Raw genomic sequence first — 21,090 nt, forward strand, 5'->3', positions numbered from 1 at the left:
TACCCTGGGTTAGTTCCACCAAAACCTTCAGACCTTTTTAAATCAAACATATTTTTTATGTAGTGCATTTTAGTTTTTATCAAAGCTGGTGAATATTTTATTCAAAGTAGATTTTGGAAACGATTCCATGATTAAAGCTGCACTTTCTTGTGTGAGTGTGTTGAAAGGAGCTGACTATAAGTCCTGTTTCTATATGCATGCCAAATGAGGGGCACTACTTGACTTGCCAGTCGTGCAACCTGTCTACCAGTGTCGAACTTGTCCATTTACTGATTGATTTACAATTGTACATATGCCGTGCCTGGTTTAGTCATAAATTACCTGGTCTGGTGAAGACCATTATTGGCAGCCGTCGTTGGCAGTTAGGAAAGAAAGTTGCCTCGAAGATTGTGGTTATTGAAATAGATAAATTTGAAGTCAGAATAATAAATAAATATTATTATAAGCTCTTTCCCTTTAGATACATTGATTAACTTTATTAAAATGCGTAAGGTCTAAAGCAATACTAAAATAAATTATTAAGCACCAAATTCCCTAAGGCACATTAGAGACGACTTCCAGGGTGAAATTCCATCCTCAGTTTATGATAGTCAACCCCTTCATAATCTCTGATCAAGTTCATCGCCTTACTTGCCTCCAACTATCCTTCGGCTCAACTCTAAACAAGTTGCAATCCAAACAAGGGGATTATTCAGTCATCCCATTCAAGGCCTCTCGACATCAAGTATATGAAGCGTGTTCATGTTTTTGGCTTCGTTTCCTTAAGCTCCGGCTGACTTTTTGTTTGCTTTCTGTTTGGTGGCACCCCACATTTTTGAGTTGATTATTTTGTGAGCGCCCAGAAAGTTGTCGGAAAAGTTTTACTCAACGGCACCAAAACAAGGCGAAAACGAACTCCGGACCTTTAAGCCATGTGTGTAAGCCACATATTAATAATAAGTCTGTCCCAACAACGCCGGCAAATACACAGAAATCCAGATGTGGTTCTTTTGGTTTCGCAAAGAAGGTATTATACAATAGAAGTACAATTCATTTGGTTTTAAGTTGTTCTTTTGCCAATTGTCGTTCTTGTAGTCGTTGTTTGAATTTCTGTTTTTGCTGTTGCTCATTGTAAAAGTTTCTAAATTGAAAGCATGGCTAGATTTCCCCGGAGTTTTCGCCCCATAGCCATATTCCCAGCGCCACTCCCATTCCCTCCTAATAAGTTGCACATGCCACGCCCATGTCATGCCTTATTTAGCCTGCATTGCCCAAATGCCTTTGGCACATGCCACGTCTGGGTTGCATCTTGCCATCAACTGCTGCAATTTGCCCCAAAACCATGGCGCCGGAGTGGGGCAGGTCGCAAACGGGGCAGGATGGTGCTGCTGTAACTGCCATCCCATTTTGCATGCTTCGTTAAGCATTCTGTACAATAAACAACGGCAGCAGCAGCTTCAGCAAAGATGGGGGTATGGTGAGAGACCTGGAACGAATAGTCCGTCTCGACAGTATATGATGGCAAACCAATTGAAACATGGCAAAGTTCGATCTTAAAATATTATTACCGTTTCCCGTTCAACCAGCATTCTTAAAAAACTATAGCCGCTATTATAAAATAATATAAATAGTCAAGAAATAAAGATGAACTTGTGAGACAATAACATTTCCCAACTTTTTATTATGTTTGATTGATATTTTCCAAAGAAAAGTTTGAATTACTCGATTTTGTTCTTTAACTGAATAATTTACTAGATCTTCTGCAGCTCACAAAAATATTCGACTACATGATTGTAATGTATTCCAGAATCCAAGATGGATGTGTATGGGTGTATGCTGCCCATTTGTTGTTGCATTCGTCGTCTATGAAAAGTTAGGGAATGTTGTATATACATTTTCATATCACAGAACCAGCCAGCGAAAACTTGCCACTGAACTGTCTGCCAGTCAGTCAGTCGGTTCAGTCTGGCCACAGACAAAGTCTCTGGGTATATATTTTCCCTCTTGATTGTTTTCGGTAGCTCGCAAAATGAACATCTAATATCGAGACTGAAATTGATGATGCAGCCCGAATTGGATTTCGTTTTCGGAATTTCTATTTTGCCTTTGTTACTTCCGACGTGAACTGATGCGATGAGATTGCAGAGAGCGTTTGGCGGTTTTAACACTAATGGGTATTATATTGGATATGGGATAGCTGCACACTAGAGTTGACTTAGGGATCTCTTTACACGAAGTAAAAGAAAATTAATCTGTTGTCAAATCTCGTCCGTTGAAGGAGTTATAAAATTGTGAACCAAATTATAGCAGTTAAATGATACTTGATCTTATGTGCTTAAACCAACCAATTTTTTAGTTGAGATAGTATAACTGAGTTCTTAAATTCAACGTTTAAATAAAAATGTTAGGTAACAAAATTAAACTAACATTCAACTCTAAAATTAATTCTTTGTCAGGGTGTCTCAATAAATGTTGCCACGACTGTCTGCCAATCATCCATTTGAATGGCAGAGATTTAAAATTTTGCCTCACTCAGCCCAAACTGCACTTCCCAGCGAGACACAAAAGACAAAAGGCGGCTTAAAAAAGCTGCGGTTGCATTTTATTAATCTTTTTTTTTAGTTTATTTACTTACATTGAATATTTATATTCAATTTATAATCATGAACCTAACAAGTAAATTTATCAATGGCTAAACCTAAACTCCAACTAATGTATTGTTTTTGTGTTCATTTTGCAGGCTCCATCATGTTCCATGTGCGGAGAAGACCAGCGGACTCACAGCCCCGGAGACGAAAGAAAAAGCCACTGGGGGCGTCCAATGGGGCCAACCACATATCCGGCGACCGCGAGGGTCCCGTCCTGGTGGAGGTGACCCACAGCGGCGATGGCGGGCGACGGATCAAGTTGGGCAGCGATCCCGTGGAGGTGGGATCGGCGAACACAAACTGCCTGCAGCTCTTCGGACCCTCGATCCAGCCGAGGCACTGCCTCATCTCGCTGCTGGAGGGAGTGTGCACGGTGACCCCGCTGCACACCGATGCCCTGACCTTTGTCAACGGCCACCACATCAGTCAGCCGACCATTCTGCATGTGAGTTAAGGAATGGAACAAAACATTGATTTACTAAATCTGGCAAAAGAGTACTGACTAGAAACGTTCCCTTCATAAAGCAAGTCAAAAATTTACATTAAAATAAGTGGATTCAGTTTTAATTTTAAATATTTCAATTGTAATGCAAAGTGCTTAAGGTTGCATTTTTTGTATAAGTTTATACATTCATATCGGGTTCGTAAATCATCATTTTTTTGTTTGTAGGATAATTACAGACATTTTCAAGATTTGATACTTTTTAAAACTAAATTTTAAGTGCACTATAGATATAGAAACAACGATGATTTTCGATGTTACAACGATGTTTGCCTGTTAAAACATCGGAAAAGCGATGTTTTCTGCACCTCTACTAAGTAGATCTGTGCCGTTTTAGGGGTGACCTCTTCTACATATATCCCCTCCATTAACTAATTGCGAAAAATTCGTTTTAATTAGTTTAATTTCTGTGCCTGTCACCCGAAGCGTATGCTTAATTTGACAGCGGCAGGCAATGCTGCGAGAAAAGTTTTACCACCGACCTTGACCCGGTTGAAGTTTAAAGGCTTTAAAAGCTGCCAAGTTCCATTCGGCTGTTATTTGCTTTCTTGCACTTGTGGACTTTCGGGGCTCCGACTGTCTGAGAAGGTCCAAGCCAATAATCGTCCCGGCTTAGTCAAGCGTTTATGGGGACAACTTTCGAATGGAACCAACTGGAGGATAAATGAGCGTTGGAATTGATTTATTCCCGAAAGTTACAAAATGTCGCAAGGGACTTGAAGCAAAAGGGGTAGAAAACTTGAATCTTACACGGACTTTTCATTACTAATAGTTCGAAATATGTTTAGTTGCAAGGTTTGATCATATCTATAGTTATAAAACAAATTTAAATAGATCTGAGGGCTACAATTTTGGAATGGAATCTACCTTTTCTCAGTGTACATTTCGTAATGTGATTGTCAGAACCTCGAAGCACACATTGCCAAACTCAAGCCGCATTGAATTGGACTTTTCAATTCCCATTCATTTGCACTTCAAGTTCATTATCAGCTTTGAGTTTGAGTTGGAAAGGCAATAAAACCACAGATACCAATGTGCCAGGGTGTACGGTGTACACATACCACAAGCTTTGAGTCGCCGCTGATTTATCTTTTGTTTTGACAACTTTTCGACATACAACGGAAACTCAAACAAAACGAGAGCGACAACTACAACAACCGGGGAAATGAATCAAATTGGCTTTCGGCGTTCTCACGCATTAGCGGAAAAGTCAAAGGGAATGCCTAAAAAAACCGGAAAATTCGGCAGCGTTGTGTATTCTCTTTTTTCTGTTGTTTTTGACTTTCCGCTTGATAAATTTGGGAACAAATAAACGGAGAAAACTTCTGCTTTTCCCCTATCTTTTGCAAAAGACCAGAGCAAAGATAAGCCCCAGCTCGGAAATAACCTAAAACTGTCTTTGGGGACTCTTCAAGGAAAACAGAAAGAGGAACATATTTGCTTTAACCTAACGAAAACATATTTCTTTTTTACTTTCTGTGATTGGCTTAGTTAGCTCCGTTTTGTTATGGCTTGGAATTAATTTTTTTTTTCCAATTGGCGAATTGGGGTTGGCTGCGGTTCGATGAACCTGAACAAAAAGTAATGCAAATCGAATTCTCTCTTCGGGCTGTCTGTCGAAGATTTGTTCACCAAGCTAATCAGCATTAGAGGGAAACACAAACAAACGCAGAAAGCGATAGCAGCTACAAAAACATAAAAAATTAACACAAGTCAATTCGAATTTCCCCCAGAGAGGGGCGTCTCTGTTTGCCAGTTTTGATTTCAAAACGCCCCGAAAATTTTCCAATCGCTTACTCAGTGCCCCGGAATCTGTCAGTCGGTGTGCTTCACTCTTCCTTCGCAGTGTAAATATTCCAGTGATAGCCACACTTAATTACAAATATTAAATCATTAATTGGCTTTTAACACATTAACCCTCGTCACATCGGCCAGTAAATACAATTAATTCATATGTGCTCCGCACTGCCATCCACAGAACGGATCGGTTGTAATGTTCGGACGGGTGGCCTCGTACCGCTTCCTGGATTCTCCCACGGACGGGCGCTACAATCTGGCTCTATCGCAATCCCAACTGGACTCGGCATGTCTCTACGAAAGGTGAGTAATCCGGGAGATTAAAGTATGTCCTGACTTTAGTGAGAACCTTTATGCTATGCTTGCGCTTAATCTGCCAAACGCTTTGTCAGCAACTGTTGTGTAGTTTTTTCGTTTTGTATTTTCTTACAATTTATATTGATTGAGTCTGATAAATCATATTGAATTATTTTAATTGGAGTGAACCAGTTTTTTTTGGCAGGCATTTTTGTCATTTTCTCATTAAACATAGGCATCAGCAAAATGCTTTTATTTCTGTATTTTAAAACATAAGCTTTTCCATGAAATTAATTGAATATGAATTTAACAACATATAGTCTCCATATTTTTTGAGGAAAGTCTTTGGCAAAAATGTTTTAATAAATAAATGTTATATCGATTTTGTTCAGAATCTCTATTGAAATCAGAAGAAAGCCATTAAAACATATTAAGAAGTTATCTTTCAGAGAAATGTAGCATATTAAACATATTTTCCCATTCGCCATTCTGAATGGCCCAACCCACTTACCTGACTTACATATTCTCTTTATGAATGGCCTAGCCAATGTACGACTTTAGAATTTCCATATTTAGCTGCCAGCAGTTGTGAATTTAAAACAATTTAATTTGCGCTAGGTGAGACATTTTAAAATGGTGGAAATTTATTCGAGGGTGTTTCTGTTCGTATGCTGCGCATTTATTTATATTCATGTATTTTTTGTTTTATTTACACGCCTTGTTGTACTGTTCGTTTATGTTTCGTTACGTGTTGTTTGTTTTTATTGTTTGTGTAAAACATTAATCTCATGCACTCACCAAACCGAAAAAATTACCCAACAAATATGCAAAACAATTTGCACAAACCCACACCCTCACCTGAAACACCACCAACCATCGACCAACGATGCAAACACCCCATGGACAACGACAGCCGCTCGCCCACGTCCCCCGGATCCTGGAATGATGAGGATGGAGCCCTGAGTTCGGTGGGTATTTAATCGGAAGCTACCCTATCCCTTATCACTACTATTTTTCCGAATTTTTATAATCCCATCGCAGACGCACAAAAGTGACTACGAACACCACCAGCAATCGAATCAATCCAGTGCCTATCACAATAATAATAACTCCAGTGATCACCCCCTGAGCAGCACGCTAAGGGATGTGGTGGACAGCAAGGTGGGACAGGATCAGGTGGCCAATTCCGGGAACTACGATGCTCAAAGCCTTGAGGGTAACCTGGAGAACGAGACCAAGTCGATTTCCAGCATGAAGTCAGGTGGTTCCAACAGCCAGGACCGGTAAGATTCGAATTTGATCCCATGTACTTACTTACAGATTATTCCAAATTCTTTCTTCAAAATAAACAGGAAAGCCAACACAAGTTCCATACACATAACCATAAAGCAATCAAAAATGCATTATTGTATTCATTCACCGTCTGATTAACTTTTAATTTTGTTTAATATTTTGTGTGCGCTTAAACTTATGCAAGTGTTGTACTTTCCATTTGCAACCAACTGCTTTTCATATTTCTAAATTGATTTGTTTTTCTGTTGTACTGTGTACTAATCGATTAACCCTCTTCGATATGTAGGTCACCCAAAATGGCGGGCTCTGGCATTTTGGCCGGTGGTGGCAGTGGTTCCGGCGACGCCCAGGGACAGGAACCCATCCTGCCGGCTGTCCTAGAGTTTCCCGAAACTCATCAGGAACTCTTTCTGCGTCACATTATCAGTGAGCTGGACGTGAACGTTCCGCACTTTAAGCTGGCACCCGTCTACTCGCTTTACCTGTGTGCCAGGTGGGTAATTCATTATGGGTCCCTCTGTATTGGGGAAGAGCATGAGAAAAGGCTGGGACCGCGCATGTTTGGCTTTAATTGTTGTTCGAATGTATCCTTGTCCTTATTTAATAAGAATAATAACACTTGGAAAGCTATCGAAATAAATTAGTTGGGTTAGTAAGCCAAATATTTATAAACAAGAAAAGAAAATCGATTAATGTTAATATAGGCTAAAGGAAACCCTTATTTAGTATTCCCTTCATAGAATTTTCTGCTGCTTTTTTTTAGCTTAGAGTTAATTTTCAACTTTATCAGGAATACATTATTATTACAACTCGTCCCCGACTAACAATCACGCAGAATCACATTTTTAATCCGTTTATAAATCAATTTAGAGCGATTTAATACCGTTTTACATATCCTTCAATTTAATGTTGATTGAATGCTTCAATTTATCTTCTACTTAAACATCTACCGATTTAAGAAGGATGTAAAAGATAACCTTATTTATTCGACCCCAACCCAATTGGCTTACTGTATGTGGGTCAGATTTCAAAAGCAATCTGTCCTTCGGTGAATCTATTTATATTTCAATTCCAAAATCACAGCTTCATTTAGCAAGACCCCACGGACATGGACAAATTACAGATGGACCGAGGCCAGCAAATACCAGCTGACAAATGTCCACACATAAAGTGGATCGACATGTTCCAGAGGGCAGTAAGTCCACATCCTCATATCCCTTGAACAGATGCAGCCGCCAGTATCAACAATTCATTATCAATTATGATGATTTATCTTGGCTGCTGACCCAATTTGTGAGCTATTAATATTAATGTGTTCTGACAGCGGGATGTTGGGGAAATGGGAAAAGGGAAATGGCCAGGCCGAAACAGCAGGAGCAAGAAACCGGTCAACCATTCGGGGGAAAAGGGAACTTTGACATTTGACTAGCGTGAAAATCAATAGATGCGAGTGGGGTTGCAGGTCCATTTAATACAGACTGATTAAAAGGGAATTAACTTATCCGCAGGTATCGAGCCTCCACCCACTACCGCCCGGAACTGCAGCCCACGGAGCGAGCCCACAAGCTGACCATGTTCCTGCACCACGTGGCCAATCTGGTCTACAGCGTGGTCCAGGAGCAGTACACGGATCCCCGAATCCTGGCCTTTTGGATGGCCAACAGCTCGGAGTTCCTGCACTTCCTTAAATCAGATCGTCACATCAGCGCCTTCAGCGTTCAGGCTCAAGAGGTTTTGGCCGAGGCCGTGCAGACGGCTTTCCGCAACCTGGTCAACTGCTTCCGACTGGAACTCTCCCAAACCCTCAACCAGTTTCTCTCCGAAAACATCGACCACGACTCCGCGGCAGGACTCGTGCTGACCGTCTTGGGATCGGCGATGGCTCTCCTTAGACGATGTCGCGTAAATGCAGCCCTAACCATCCAGTTGTTCTCGCAGTTGTTCCACTACATCAATGTCATATGTTTCAATACGGTGAGCGGCCTAAAACGGCCTGGTTTTATACACTCAGTGATGCCAATTAATGCCTTTTTTGTTTTTTTGTGTATAACAATGTTTTATTTAGTTTACGATTTGCATCAGTCTCTTTTCTTTTGATAAAATTTTCAAGATATTTAAAGAGTAATTCAAATTCTTATGGTTGCTTAAATTTAATTCACTTAATAAAGCTAAAGTAATTTGAGTTGCCTTGACTACAAGGAAGATCTAAAAACTTAAGTTGAAAAGAAAATAATTTACACTAGAACAATTTTCTAATTTTTGTTGCTGTTCAATTAAGGTGTTTTTTCGATGTTAGAGTACCGACTAGACGCCGCAAACTGTTTCCTACAATGAAGTTGGCATCACTGGTTCCCAACTTCTCTTCCACATCCACTAATTTCGCTGTTTCGCACTCTACCAGATTGTGGCAAACTCTCACATGTGCACAGCTGACTGGGGCAAGGTGATGACAGAGCGACTGCAGTTACTTGAGCTGTGGGCAGAACGGCAAGGCTTGGAGCTGGCGGCGGACTGCCACCTGGCCAAGATTAACCAGTGCGCGCAGTTTTTGCAAGCACCCAAATCCTCCGTAGAGGAGATTCAACAGTTGGCCTGTTCCTGCTTCCGTTTGAACTCCCTGCAGATGGCTGCGTTGCTGCAGCAGGAGAAGCTGCCTCGTAACCTGGTAGATACGGCCATACGGATGGCCGAGTCCGTGGCCGACGAGCTAACCCGAGCCGATGGACGAGAGGTGCGGCTGGAAGAGTCACCTGAGTTGCACTTGGCACTGCTGCTTCCCGACGACGGATTCAGCTGCGATGTAGTGCGAGGCATACCAACAGGTCTGGTCGACTTCCTGAATCCTCTTCAGCAGCAGGGCATGTGTCGTCTGGCGGCCCAGCCCACCTCCATTGGTCTTTGGACGGTCTATATGCACCAATTTAATGTGAGCCCCTCGAACTCTACTTGGTGTTGTGGGACCTTTGTTAATAACCATTGTTATCAATTCCAGGCCCGCAGCTCTAGTGCCATGTCGAACAAGCTGCCCCAACCGGAGTTGCAGCTGATCAAGCTGCACAAGAACAGCAACGGCATGGGCTTATCCATCGTGGCAGCCAAGGGAGCTGGCCAGGAGAAACTGGGTATCTACATCAAGAGTGTGGTTCCTGGCGGAGCGGCAGACGCCGACGGACGCCTGCAAGCTGGTGATCAGCTACTTCGCGTAGATGGCCAGAGTCTGATTGGCATCACCCAGGAAAGGTACGGATATTGAGTAAATTTCCTTGAAGATCTGAAGTTATTTCAAAACTTTTCGCTCCAGGGCTGCGGACTACCTGGTGCGGACGGGCCCGGTGGTCAGCTTGGAGGTGGCCAAGCAGGGAGCAATCTACCACGGGCTGGCCACGTTGTTGCAGCAGCCCAGCCCGGTCATCCAGCGTGGTGAGTAGCTCCCAACGGAGTACACTTTAGACACATACATATCAATACAAAACACACATTAGAGCGACTCCAGGTGCTGGGTAGGACGCTAAGAACACTCAACTCACTCAGTCATCCAAGATACTCACCCACTACTCTACTCTACCGTACTCACGTTGTGTAAGCTAACCAAGTAACCAACCCATCCCCCATGCTGCTCCACTCGAATCGCTAGAAGCCTCCCCCAGCAACTTTCTCCAGCATCTGAGTCCTGGCCAGCAGCGTCGTCACTCCTCGTTCCAACAGCAGGCTCGGTACTACAGCAACTCAATCTCGGACGACAGTCTCAATCGGAGTCGTCGTGAATCCTTTGCCTGCATGCGGGCCTCCTCACCGCCGGTGAGGCGTTTAAGTGCCTCCTGTCTGCAGGAGGAACTGTGTGCCCTGGGCCACCAGTTGCACATCGATCCGAGGTATCGGGACACTAGACCCATTGCCCGATCTGCCAGCAGTTTGTATTTGGGTAACGATCAGGGTGCCTACTATCACCCACCGCCGATGGCTCCCTCTGTTACCCACTTTAGTCCCATGAGACCGCTGAGAAGAACTCCACCGCCTTCGATCTTTATCGAAGAGTACCAGGATGAGCCGCCCAAGGACTCGCAGGAATCGTTTGGGAACTTTGCCGCCTACAGTGATGCCCACCAGCCGCTGAATGAGGAGGGCATTGCGTCCGTGGCCCATTTAGATGAGATTCCCTTTATTGACGACGAAGAGGAGGAGAAACAGCAACAACATCGACCGTGCATGTCCACATCTGGTTGCTCGTCCACTGTAAAAAGAAACCCTGCAGCGGGATACCGAAAAACAGTCAGTTTTGATCTGGAGCAAACAGCAGAAGCTGAGCCAGGAGCCACTGGAATCGACAGGAAGTATCATACCCACGATGCCATCAGCCACTTTGCAGCCAGTGCCTCCTCCACGGAATCCTTGATGGCAGAGCAATCGGAAAGGATTCCGCTCATACAGAAGATACGCAGGGAGTTGAATAGCAAGAGGGCAACAAATTGCACTGCGGATGGATTTAGCTCCGGAGGTTCCGGGTCCAACAGCCAGCGTTCATCCAGCGAATCCATCGAGCGCATGCCGTTGCTCCGGCAGAATCCGTCACCTTGTCACCGGCAACTAAACAACCAGCGCTCGCACAAAAGGTCAGGAGTCGCTACGGCTGCCCCAATTGTCAGCATCCAAGTTCCTAGTGTGTGTGAAATCGAAAGTTCCTCCACCCGTTCTCCTACTGTAAATACAAGCAATCGATATTGTGCCAGCACCACCTTAAAATCCAAAACCATTCCCAGCACCTTGCAAGCAAACAGCCGAAGGGCCAGTAGCCAGGTGAACCTCAGTCCACGCTTTTTGTTGCCCCTGGGTCAGGGCAAGGTCCGCGAGATGGCCGACTACTTCAATGCCAACAAGAACTTCCCGCCCAGCATTAATAAGTCCCGTTCCACATCGGCCCTGGATGATCCCGGCAGCAAGCCATGTGCCAAACTCTCTCAGGCGGAGCAGGGCCACATCCTCAAGCAGCTGAAGGAGTGGAGTCTGTATGGCAGTGCGGGCAAGGATTACGATGAAGCGGGAAAGCCCGGCGATAAAACAAGCTGCGATTGCCCCTGCTGCGGTCATTGTCGCGGCAAGACCCTAGAGCAAGAGCAACATCAAGGGAAACAGCAGCAACAGCAGCAGCAGCAGGTTGTTGCCACCTTCAAATGCTACGACAGTTGCCAGGACGATGAGGCGGAGTTATCCCGATACGCCAGCTGCCGGCAAAGTGTCATGTGCAGCAATCGACAGGCCCACAGTGTGCGGCAAGTGAAGCGCAACAAACAGCAAAAGCATGTGCAACTCAAGGCCAAGCCTGGCACACATCCTCGCCATCACCATCATCATCATCACTGTCGCAAGCAGACACGCCCACGCCCCCGGGCGCCCTCCTCACCGCCCTCCACGGCCAAATTACTGCTCTCCCTGGCCACTAGTAGTAGCAGCAACACCAAGCGAAGGAGCAGCAGCAGCACCAGCAATATGCGGACTTCAAAGAGCTGTCCGAATTGCGGAGATGCCACTGATGATTGCTACTCCTGCAGCTGCAGCGAAGTCGAGTCCTGCTCCTCGGCCGGTGAATCCTCCTCCAGCTGCTGTGCTGCTCACTGCGAATTGCTCGAAACTCGTGGCCATTCCATTGGGGGTGATAATGATGACTATGAGGGAGATGCAAGTGCTGTCGGTGGCGGAGGGGTGAAAGTGCCATTGCCCAGCTCAACAAGACCAGCATCAACAGCAGTGTGTCCGACACACAGATGACAACCCCACCAAGCTGCACCGAGGTTCATGTTGTTTCCCTCGTTGTTCTACTTATTAGCCTTTGGTTTTGCCTGTTATAAATAGACTTGCTTATTTGTTTAATTTTTCCCTTGAGCAGTAGGTTGATCTTCCTTTACTTGTCATTATTATAGTCGATTGGGTTAACACTCAATCTTGAATCTTTTCTTGCCGGTATTTATGAAATGAATTCCTTTTTTGCAACCGCATCTCTTGTTTGAGATGTTTATTAGTCAAATTATAAGTTTCTTAGATTAAATTACTGTGTTCTATTTAAATCGATTTTTGAAAGATTTAATTGTAAACGGCTTAAGGCTTATTAGTCAAAGGAAAAAGTACAGTATACAATATTTGTATCTATTTTAATGGATTTCACAGGCCGACAACATTTTCTTTTACGGTTGAGTAGACCTGATAGCAATTAATTTTGATAAAATGTGATAAAATTTGAAATGAAAACATGACCCCTCTTCGGCTTAAGTTAAGACGGCAAATCAAAAACATCCATTTAAAATACTTATGCAATTATTTATTTGCAAAAAGCTTATCTATGACCATTATAAATATATTCGCTTACAGGCGAATAAGCATTGTGATTTTATTTAATTTAAAACACCGCAAGTTCCAAGGCTGATGAGCTTGGGGTATTTGCAAATTAACGTTAGGAAAGCCGAATTTAGCGAAATAAAATGCTGTCAGGCGTGCTCAAAATGTCTGCTGTGTTATTAAACAGTTTTTGAAATCAATATTCAGGTGGTTCTAAATCCACTTTGATGCTTCACATTTAATTTGATTGCAGCGGTGTTGACCTTTTCAATTGTTCAACTTTTCACTTTTTTCTTTGAATTAAATATACATCTATATGTACAGAACGAGAGTATTGGCAAATGTTTTTCGTTGGCTATTTGTTTATTATTCAAGTGTGTAAATACAAGTTCATAGTTTCATTCCCCATTTGAATTTTGCCTTTGTTGTAGTTTTGTAATTAGATGTTGTTTGCATATATTAATATTATACTAATCACATTTCGCATTCGCACACTGAAAGGAAATTACTAAAATGTCAAACCTTCTATCCGTCTATTTTCTCCCCCTCCATGCGCACCAATCAACCTCAATTCCACCACCAACTCTTAAATCCCAAACCATGCACTCAATCGCTGACGTTGATGATGATGATGTTGCCGGGAACACGAAAACCACAGGTAATCGACGTATGTCCGAACGCGATCTGACGCGGATGGGCGGCGCCGAGTCGACCAAATCCCTGGGTCCGCTGATAGCCAACAGTCATCCGAATCACAGCCTCAGTCTTAGCCAAAACCTGAACAACAGCCACAACAACACCATAGGCAATAGCAACAGTAGTAGCATCATCAATCCCCTAGCTGCACACCTGCCCAACAGCAAATCGGTGCCGGCTCTGCATCACCACACGGGATCGGGTACCATATGTAAGTGAACAGCACAGCCTTATCCCTCCTCCAATCCCCGTAATCGGAGCACAATCCAATCGACTTGTAAGCCAGAGACTAATTCATTTTTCTCTCCCCCGAATGCATCTCCTTTTTCAACACAGCCCTGGCCAATTCCAAGTCACGCAGCACGCACAGTTTGCATAACAATACATCGGCCATGGGAGGAGTCGGAGGAGCGGCAGCAGTGGGAGGGGCCGGAGCCGGAATGCTGGGTCAGCCAAATGGCAGCCACAACAATGCAAATGCAAATGGAAATGGAAACGGCAACGAGCAGGGATTCTATCAGAATCTCAGCGTTTATCGGGCACAAAACCAAAGCCAACCGATTCTGAACGAGAGGTAATTTATTGATCATATATTTGTGGGTTTCGGGAATTGTTGGCATAAAAGAAGAGTATGTTGAACGTTGTATTCAAATGTGGTCGCCTTATTAGTTACAGTTAATTTAATGCCATTAAAATGTTTTGGGCAAAACTATTTTATGTTTTCTGCTAGAGTTCTGACCGGTGCTGTGTTTTGTTTTGCACATATGCCCACTTTAAAATGTCATTTGAAATTCAGTTGTGTTCAGCTGACCACTAAAATCGTTCTCGCTGGAATTGTTTGGTTAACTTTGTTTGTTGGTGTGTTTTTGATGGGTTTGTTCTGTATACACTTGAACCGGGAAACCATTACGCTGCGAAAAATAACCGATATTAGATGGTTTAATCTGTATTGGGGAAGGTTTAACATTTAAAATGAGTAGATGCCAGATGTTAAAAAAAAAAAATGTAAACTTCACGGACAGGAGTAATTGAATATTTAACAGACGTCACTCAAATTAATTTCAGCACTGGGGAATAACAAATAAAATGTTTAATTAGAGTAATATGGAAGAAGTTGTGTGTTTAAATTACGCTATTTTTCCATGCAAAAGTAAAATATGTTTTATATTTAACTAAATTTGTTTGTTAATCACTAGGCCAACAAATTAAGCAAAAAATGTTTTTTATTTTATTATCATTGTTTGTCAATCACTAGGTAAGCTTAAAATTAAGCAGAAAGGAATTAGTGTTAAAGCTTAAACTGTTTGCCCCCGAAAATTCTGACCACCTGGATTTCATACTGCAAAGAAAGCCCAACCAGCGAGTGAAATTAATAATTTACAACGAAGCCAAAGGTGTTTTTTGGGGGTGTTGCTCGAGGTCAGATGTAGTGTGTGGGTGTTTTTTTTTTTTTTTTTTTTTTTTGTGTTAGTGGTGGTTTAAAGCATCGAAAGCCAACTCGGAGCTGAACTAGCTTGCCGAAGTCTGGGACTCTAACCCAGTAAAAACTCCACCCCCTCCCCGCTTCCCCGGCGGTACTGCCGTTAGGTATTACTTCGCCGGGGGGGGAATGCCCTTAGGGCTCTCTAGGATTCTATCCTATTGGAATTTCGCAGTCTTTCTGCGATGCGCAGTTTTTTGAGTACTATTGTGGCCATGTTGCATACCGCAGACCAATTTACTTCTGATTCGAGCATAATGTCCACCAGGTTACAAGCGGCTGGCGTCCTCCCAACCCTTATGCTCAGATCTCTTCGTTCATTTTCGAATCTCGGACAGACAAAAAACACGTGTTCTGCGTCTTCATTATCCGACTCGCAGAGTGGGCAGTGCGGATAACGTTCATGCTTAAACCTATTCAGATAGTATTTAAAGCATCCATGTCCCGTCAACAGTTGCGTTAAGTAGTAGTCCACATGTCCATGCTTCCGTCCCAGCCATCTCTGCAGTTCTGGGATAAGCTTATACGTCCATCGTCCTTTGCTACTATTTACCCACCTCTCTTGCCACTTAGCAATGGTGAGTTCTCTGCACCTTTTCCGTACGGATTCTGCAGTTGCGACCCCTGTGCTGCCCGCGCGGATGTTAGCTGATTCCACTGCCAGCAGATCAATCGGTATGCCTCCCGATATTACCAGCGCCGCGTCATGGGATACCGTGCGGAACGCACAGCATACCCGTAGTGCACACAATCTCTGCACGGAGTCGCCGTCTTGCATATAACTTCCATTTTTTGTGGCTCGAGCCCATATGGGAGCAGCGTACATCAGCGTCGATGTGACAGCACTAACCAGTAATCTACGTCCTGGTTGCCTTGGTCCCCGAGTGTTCGCCATAATTCGCGATATCGCGGCCGCGGTCCTACTTGCCTTGCCACTAGCGTACGCTAGATGTTCTTTGAAAGAAAGCCGGTGGTCGATCATGACGCCCAAGTATTTTAGGCTTGGACGCGATGTAATTGTGGCTTCTCCAATTTTGATAGTAGCTGCCTCCACTTTCTGCCTGCTACTTATCAGGACTGCTTCAGTCTTGTGCGCTGCCAAGGCGAGTCCCTTGGAGTCGAGCCATGCGCTTGCTCGTTTCCCCGCTTCATTGCAGATTCCTTCCGCATCTGGGAGTTTCTTTGCCGTAACCACTATGGCCACGTCATCCGCGAAACCAATGAGTCGTGCCCCTTCGGGCATCGTGATCCTAAGTATCCCATCGTACATGATATTCCATAACAAAGGGCCTAGGACTGATCCTTGGGGAACTCCCCCGGTGACCCTGTGGGTCGATTGCCCGGAATCAGTATCGTACAGGAGCAGGCGGCCTTCAAAGTAGCTCGCTATTACTCTCTGTATATACACTGGTACATTTAAGTTGCTCAGTGCATTTAGTGTGTGGTGCCAGCTGGCGGAGTTGAAAGCGTTTTTTACATCCAACGTTGCCGCTAAGCAGTACTGCTTAGTGCCGTACAACCACCTTTTTCCCTCAATGGCTTTATCTGCGATTTCACACAGTTTACCGACGGCGTCGATGGTGGATAGCCCCTTCCGAAAACCATACTGCATCTCTGAGAGGCCGTTGGTTTCGGCAAGGGCACCTTCTAGCCGGGAGTGGATTATTCTTTCGAGAATTTTACCCACCGTGTCCAGCATGCAGAGTGGCCTATACGAAGAAGGCTCCTCCGCGGGTTTTTCCCCCTTTGGTATGAGTACCAGCCGCTGTGTTTTCCAGCGGCTAGGGAACACACCTTCCGTTAGGCATGCGTTATACATGTCAACGTACTCTTTAGTGTTTGCTTTTATGGCAATTTTGAGAACTTTATTCGGGACTCCATCTGGTCCCGGTGCCTTGTCGTCCAGTATTGTCTTCAATACCTGGAGGACTTCTTCGGCACTTGTGAGCTTTATGCTCGCCCTGTTCACGATCAGTGAGGTCCGCGCCATACCTTCTTGCTCTGGGAATAGTGTTTCCACGATCCTTTTTAGGCTGACTGGGCATGTCGGTGATGGCCGACTAAATACCCGCAGCCGTTTTGTGACGAGTTTATATGCGAAACCCCATGGGTTGGAGTCTATTTCCTCGCAGATATTGTTAAAGCACCTGCGTTTGCTCTCTTTTATAGTTTTTTCCAGGGCTCGTCTCTTTTCCCTGAAGTATATTTGGAGTGCCTCAAATTCGGGCCTTCCTCTTGAGCGTTGGTATGCGCGTCTTGCCCTGTGGCAGTCTTTCCTGGCTTCCGCAATGGATTGGTTCCACCAGTATGCAGGTCTTCTTCTTGATGGGTTTTTCCCTCTCCTCTGCATAGATGCATCACAGGCTACCTTGGTGTACTCTGCGATGTGGTTTGCCCTTTCTTCAGCTGAGCCGCTTGTGGAGAGGTCCTCGAACAACATCTGTACCATCTCCACGTCTAGCGTTTCTATTTTGTACCCTGGCACGGTCTTAGGGACTCGTGGTGGGCCACTTCTAGAATTTATCGTGCAGATTATTGCTGCATGGTCACTACCCGTGTAGATGTCACTAACCTCCCAGCTGGAGCCCGAGGCCAATCCAGTGTTCACAAATGTGAGGTCAATGATAGAACTGGTGCCGGCTCTTGAAAAAGTCGGTTTTGTTCCAGAGTTCAGCAGCACTAGGTCAAGTGCGGCGAAGCTCTCAAGTAGCGCCTTTCCCCTCGCGTTGGTTCGGGGGGAGCCCCATTCCGTAGCCCAGGCATTAAAGTCCCCGGCAATTACGGCGGGGCGATTTTCCCGGGCGTCTTCTGCAATCTCTTCGAGCGCAGATGTTGCCTGGGGGAGGCTAAGGCTTGGCGGCAGGTAACAGCTATAGAAAGCTATACCATTCACTTGGGCCCTAGCGAAGCAATTTCCGCATTTTTTCTTGCTAATCTGTCGCCTTGGATTACCGCAGCTCCATATTGCCGATTTCTTGCTATTATTTGTTACCCATTCTCCGGAATTTTTATTCCTGTATTGCTCGCTTATGAGTGCCATGTCTACGTTTTCCTCGATGACATTTTGCTCTAGCAACGATTGGGCAACCTCGCAATGGTTTAGGTTAATCTGAAGGAACTTCATTTACCCCTAAGCCCTTGCATAGCCCTCCTGAAGTACGGGCATTTCCCACTCATTGTTGGGTGATCGCAATCTTTCTCCTTTTTGCGTTTGCATAGCATGCAGCAGGCCTTTGCTTTGCAGCCTCTGGCTTGGTGCTCCTTTGCGCCACAGTTGTAGCAGCATTTTGAGCAGTCCTCCTGGACCCTGCAATTCCCTGCTACATGGTTAAACTCCATACATTTAAAACACCTTTTAGGTGTTAGCTTTGGGCGGACTCTACACCAGGTCCATCCCAGCCTTATTTTGCCCTTTTCCAAGAGTCGCCTCCCTATGTCGGGCATAACTCTTAGTGTGGCGGTTTGGGTGCCTCCGTATGCCACCCTTAGGTTTACCACCGCGGACTCTGGCAGTTCCACATCAAATTGTGATTGAACCGCGCATAAGATGTCTGCTTTGTCGGTGGTCTCATCGATGTCTTTTACCTCGATCAGCATTGTCTCAGTCAGCGCTCTGACGTCGACATTGTGTGGGTGTGGCCACAGAAAAGTGTGTGTTAGCTTACATTTTTTCTAACTCTCATGTGTGTAATTCTAGGGTGACATTGCGTTTAAAGAAATTACTTTATGGCTTAATACCCATTAAGAAAGAATATGAACTTGTAGAAATGTCCCAAGTACGTGAGTAATTAGCTGCTGTCGTTCCTTTTATAAATGTTGCTGCTGTACAGAGACACGCACCTTTGCAATAAACACAAGCCACTTGTTCAGAAGGAGAAGCAGGAGTAAACAAATGTTTTTAGAGCACTCGACACGTTTTAGTTAATTGGTGTAAATGATGAAGTTCTTGTAACCCATTAAAAGCAACCACTGAAACACACTTGATTCTTGCTTCTATTAATATTAATTGCTTTCATTTTAGACCGCCGATTGCCGCACATGCCGCCATGAGTGCCTACAATGGCAGTTCCCCGCTTGCACCGCAACCACCACAGCAACAACAACAGCAACAGCCATCTCCCTACCAGCAGCAGCAACATCTACAGGCCAACGCTAATCTGCCGCCCACTCGACCCGTCTCTGCTTATTACCACAGCCAACAGACGGCGCAGCAGCAACTCCAGCAACAGCAGCAGCAACAACAGCAGCAACAGCACTCCCTGCAGCAGCAACAGTTCGCACTCAGCAGTAGCAACCTCAATGGCCAGCAGCAGCAGCAGCACCAGCTCACCTTGAACAATCGCACTAAGAGCCAGCAGAACTTCCAGCACAGTCTGCGCATGCAGCAGATGATGGCTCCATCGATGCCCAACATAAGCAACATGTACCACCACCAGCAGCCACAACAGCAACAACTGCCCCTGCAGCAGCAGCAGCAGCAACAACAGCAGCAACCCCTGATGAGCAGCAGCCAGAGCATGCAGAATGTCAACGAATTCGCAGGTGGCTATCAGAATGGCAGTCTGGAGTACAGACGCAGTCAGCTTCATGACCCAGCCACTCTCTACGAACTCCAGCAACAACAGTTGCAGCAGCAACAGCAGCAGCAACCATCTCCCAACTTTATAGCCCTGCCTCCGAAACCCCTAGGCAGCTTACAGTCCCCCAACAAACCAAACGCTCCACCAAGTACAGCACCCAAACCACAGCAGCAACAGCAGCGATATCTTGGGCAACCGCTTCTGGCGGAGGACAAGCCTCCGCTGCCGCCCACCGCAACACATCCGCTATTCAAAGCCACGCAGCAGATTGCTCCGGGGATGAATTACGTGGCCAGCACTTTGGATCCACCAAAGGGCAGCTATGTGGCGTCAAACCAAGCCAACAGCCGTAGTCTTCACAGCGGGAGCAATCCCTGGGAAAGGGAGGAGCGTGAAAAGGACCTTGAAATGCGACGCGAACACATTCGCCAATGGCGGGAGCAGCAGATCTCAGAGCTCTCGCAGATAATTTCCCGATCCCCCATGCAGGAGGAGCAACTAAAAACCTTGATTCTGGAGCGAGATTTCGAGCGAAGAGCGCAGGAGCTGCAAGAACAGGAGGAGCAGGATCAGGAGCAGCAGTACGACAAGGAGAACGTGCAAGAGCTGTTCCGACTGGCTGGCGGCGGTCAGGTCAGTGCCATACAAACACCCATCACGAGTTACCGGCAGACGGAGATCAAGCTGGCGGAGATTACGGACAGCAGTAGTCCGGTGGAATCAGTGCCAACACCACTGCCGCCACCAGCGACTAGCCAACCCACGAGCAGCAACACTCAGCAGCCGAAGAGCATACTCAAGCATAATCGGTATTCCGAGGGAGGGGCGGGTCCCACTGCACCCTCTTCGCCGTCAAAATCGCAGAAATCCGCCAGTTTCGCGGACGAGCGACATCTGCACACGGAGCATCCGATATCGAATTTGGCAAAAGAGCTCAATCAGCTAACAGTGCTAGACAAGGATAATAACAACGAGACCTTGGATGCCGTTGTTCCACCACCACCGCCACCAGAGAGGAACAGTTCCTACTTGATCATGTCACAGCAAAAACTGCGGGGCAGCACTGGAAACTCGTCCATGGGTCTACTCAAAACAGCGACTAGTAATCAGGCAGCAGCTGCCGTGGAGATTAAGAAGGCTTCTCTCCTGAACACCCAATCCAATAATAACAACAACCTGAGTGGCAGCTTGAACAACAACACCATGCAGGGATCACCGCTTAGCGCCATGGAGCTAAATGCCGCCTACGTTTCGGCCACCGGAAGTGGAATGGTTGGAGGATTGGGCGCACCACCTCCGCCGCCGCCATTGATGCAGAGGGATAACAAGCGGGTGAGCTTCCATGATGAAGAGAACAACTTTGTAGGCGCAAACAGCCAGCAACAACAGCTGCAGCAGCAATATATCATGGACAACTACGGTATGGAGCATCAGGATTTGGACACCATCAGAGAAGATACGAGTGTAAGTACATTCGTTTATTTTTTTAAC

General features: G+C 45.3%; 1 protein-coding gene across 9 annotated transcripts in view; it reads left to right on the forward strand.

Moving 5' to 3' along the window:
• LOC119560966 (afadin) overlaps nucleotides 1-21,090 on the forward strand; it is a 52,288-nt gene that overhangs the window by 30,109 nt on the left and 1,089 nt on the right. For 2 of the 9 annotated variants that reach the window (XM_037874719.1, XM_037874724.1), the window contains 12 exons: nucleotides 2,720-3,072; nucleotides 5,108-5,229; nucleotides 6,137-6,191; nucleotides 6,265-6,506; nucleotides 6,803-7,009; nucleotides 8,025-8,490; nucleotides 8,918-9,442; nucleotides 9,509-9,756; nucleotides 9,818-9,936; nucleotides 13,502-13,750; nucleotides 13,876-14,113; nucleotides 19,041-21,063. In XM_037874719.1, the coding sequence (XP_037730647.1) occupies nucleotides 2,720-3,072; nucleotides 5,108-5,229; nucleotides 6,137-6,191; nucleotides 6,265-6,506; nucleotides 6,803-7,009; nucleotides 8,025-8,490; nucleotides 8,918-9,442; nucleotides 9,509-9,756; nucleotides 9,818-9,936; nucleotides 13,502-13,750; nucleotides 13,876-14,113; nucleotides 19,041-21,063 (4,847 nt within the window). Of the gene's footprint in view, nucleotides 1-869; nucleotides 1,007-2,627; nucleotides 2,656-2,719; nucleotides 3,073-5,107; nucleotides 5,230-6,136; nucleotides 6,192-6,264; nucleotides 6,507-6,802; nucleotides 7,010-8,024; nucleotides 8,491-8,917; nucleotides 9,443-9,508; nucleotides 9,757-9,817; nucleotides 9,937-10,150; nucleotides 12,303-13,501; nucleotides 13,751-13,875; nucleotides 14,114-19,040; nucleotides 21,064-21,090 lie in introns of those variants that run through there. The other 7 variants (XM_037874723.1, XM_037874725.1, XM_037874727.1 and 4 more) reach the window with 7 other exon arrangements.

Source organism: Drosophila subpulchrella, unplaced genomic scaffold, assembly GCF_014743375.2.
Source record: "Drosophila subpulchrella strain 33 F10 #4 breed RU33 unplaced genomic scaffold, RU_Dsub_v1.1 Primary Assembly Seq354, whole genome shotgun sequence".
In the NCBI taxonomy this organism is placed as follows: domain Eukaryota; kingdom Metazoa; phylum Arthropoda; class Insecta; order Diptera; family Drosophilidae; genus Drosophila; species Drosophila subpulchrella.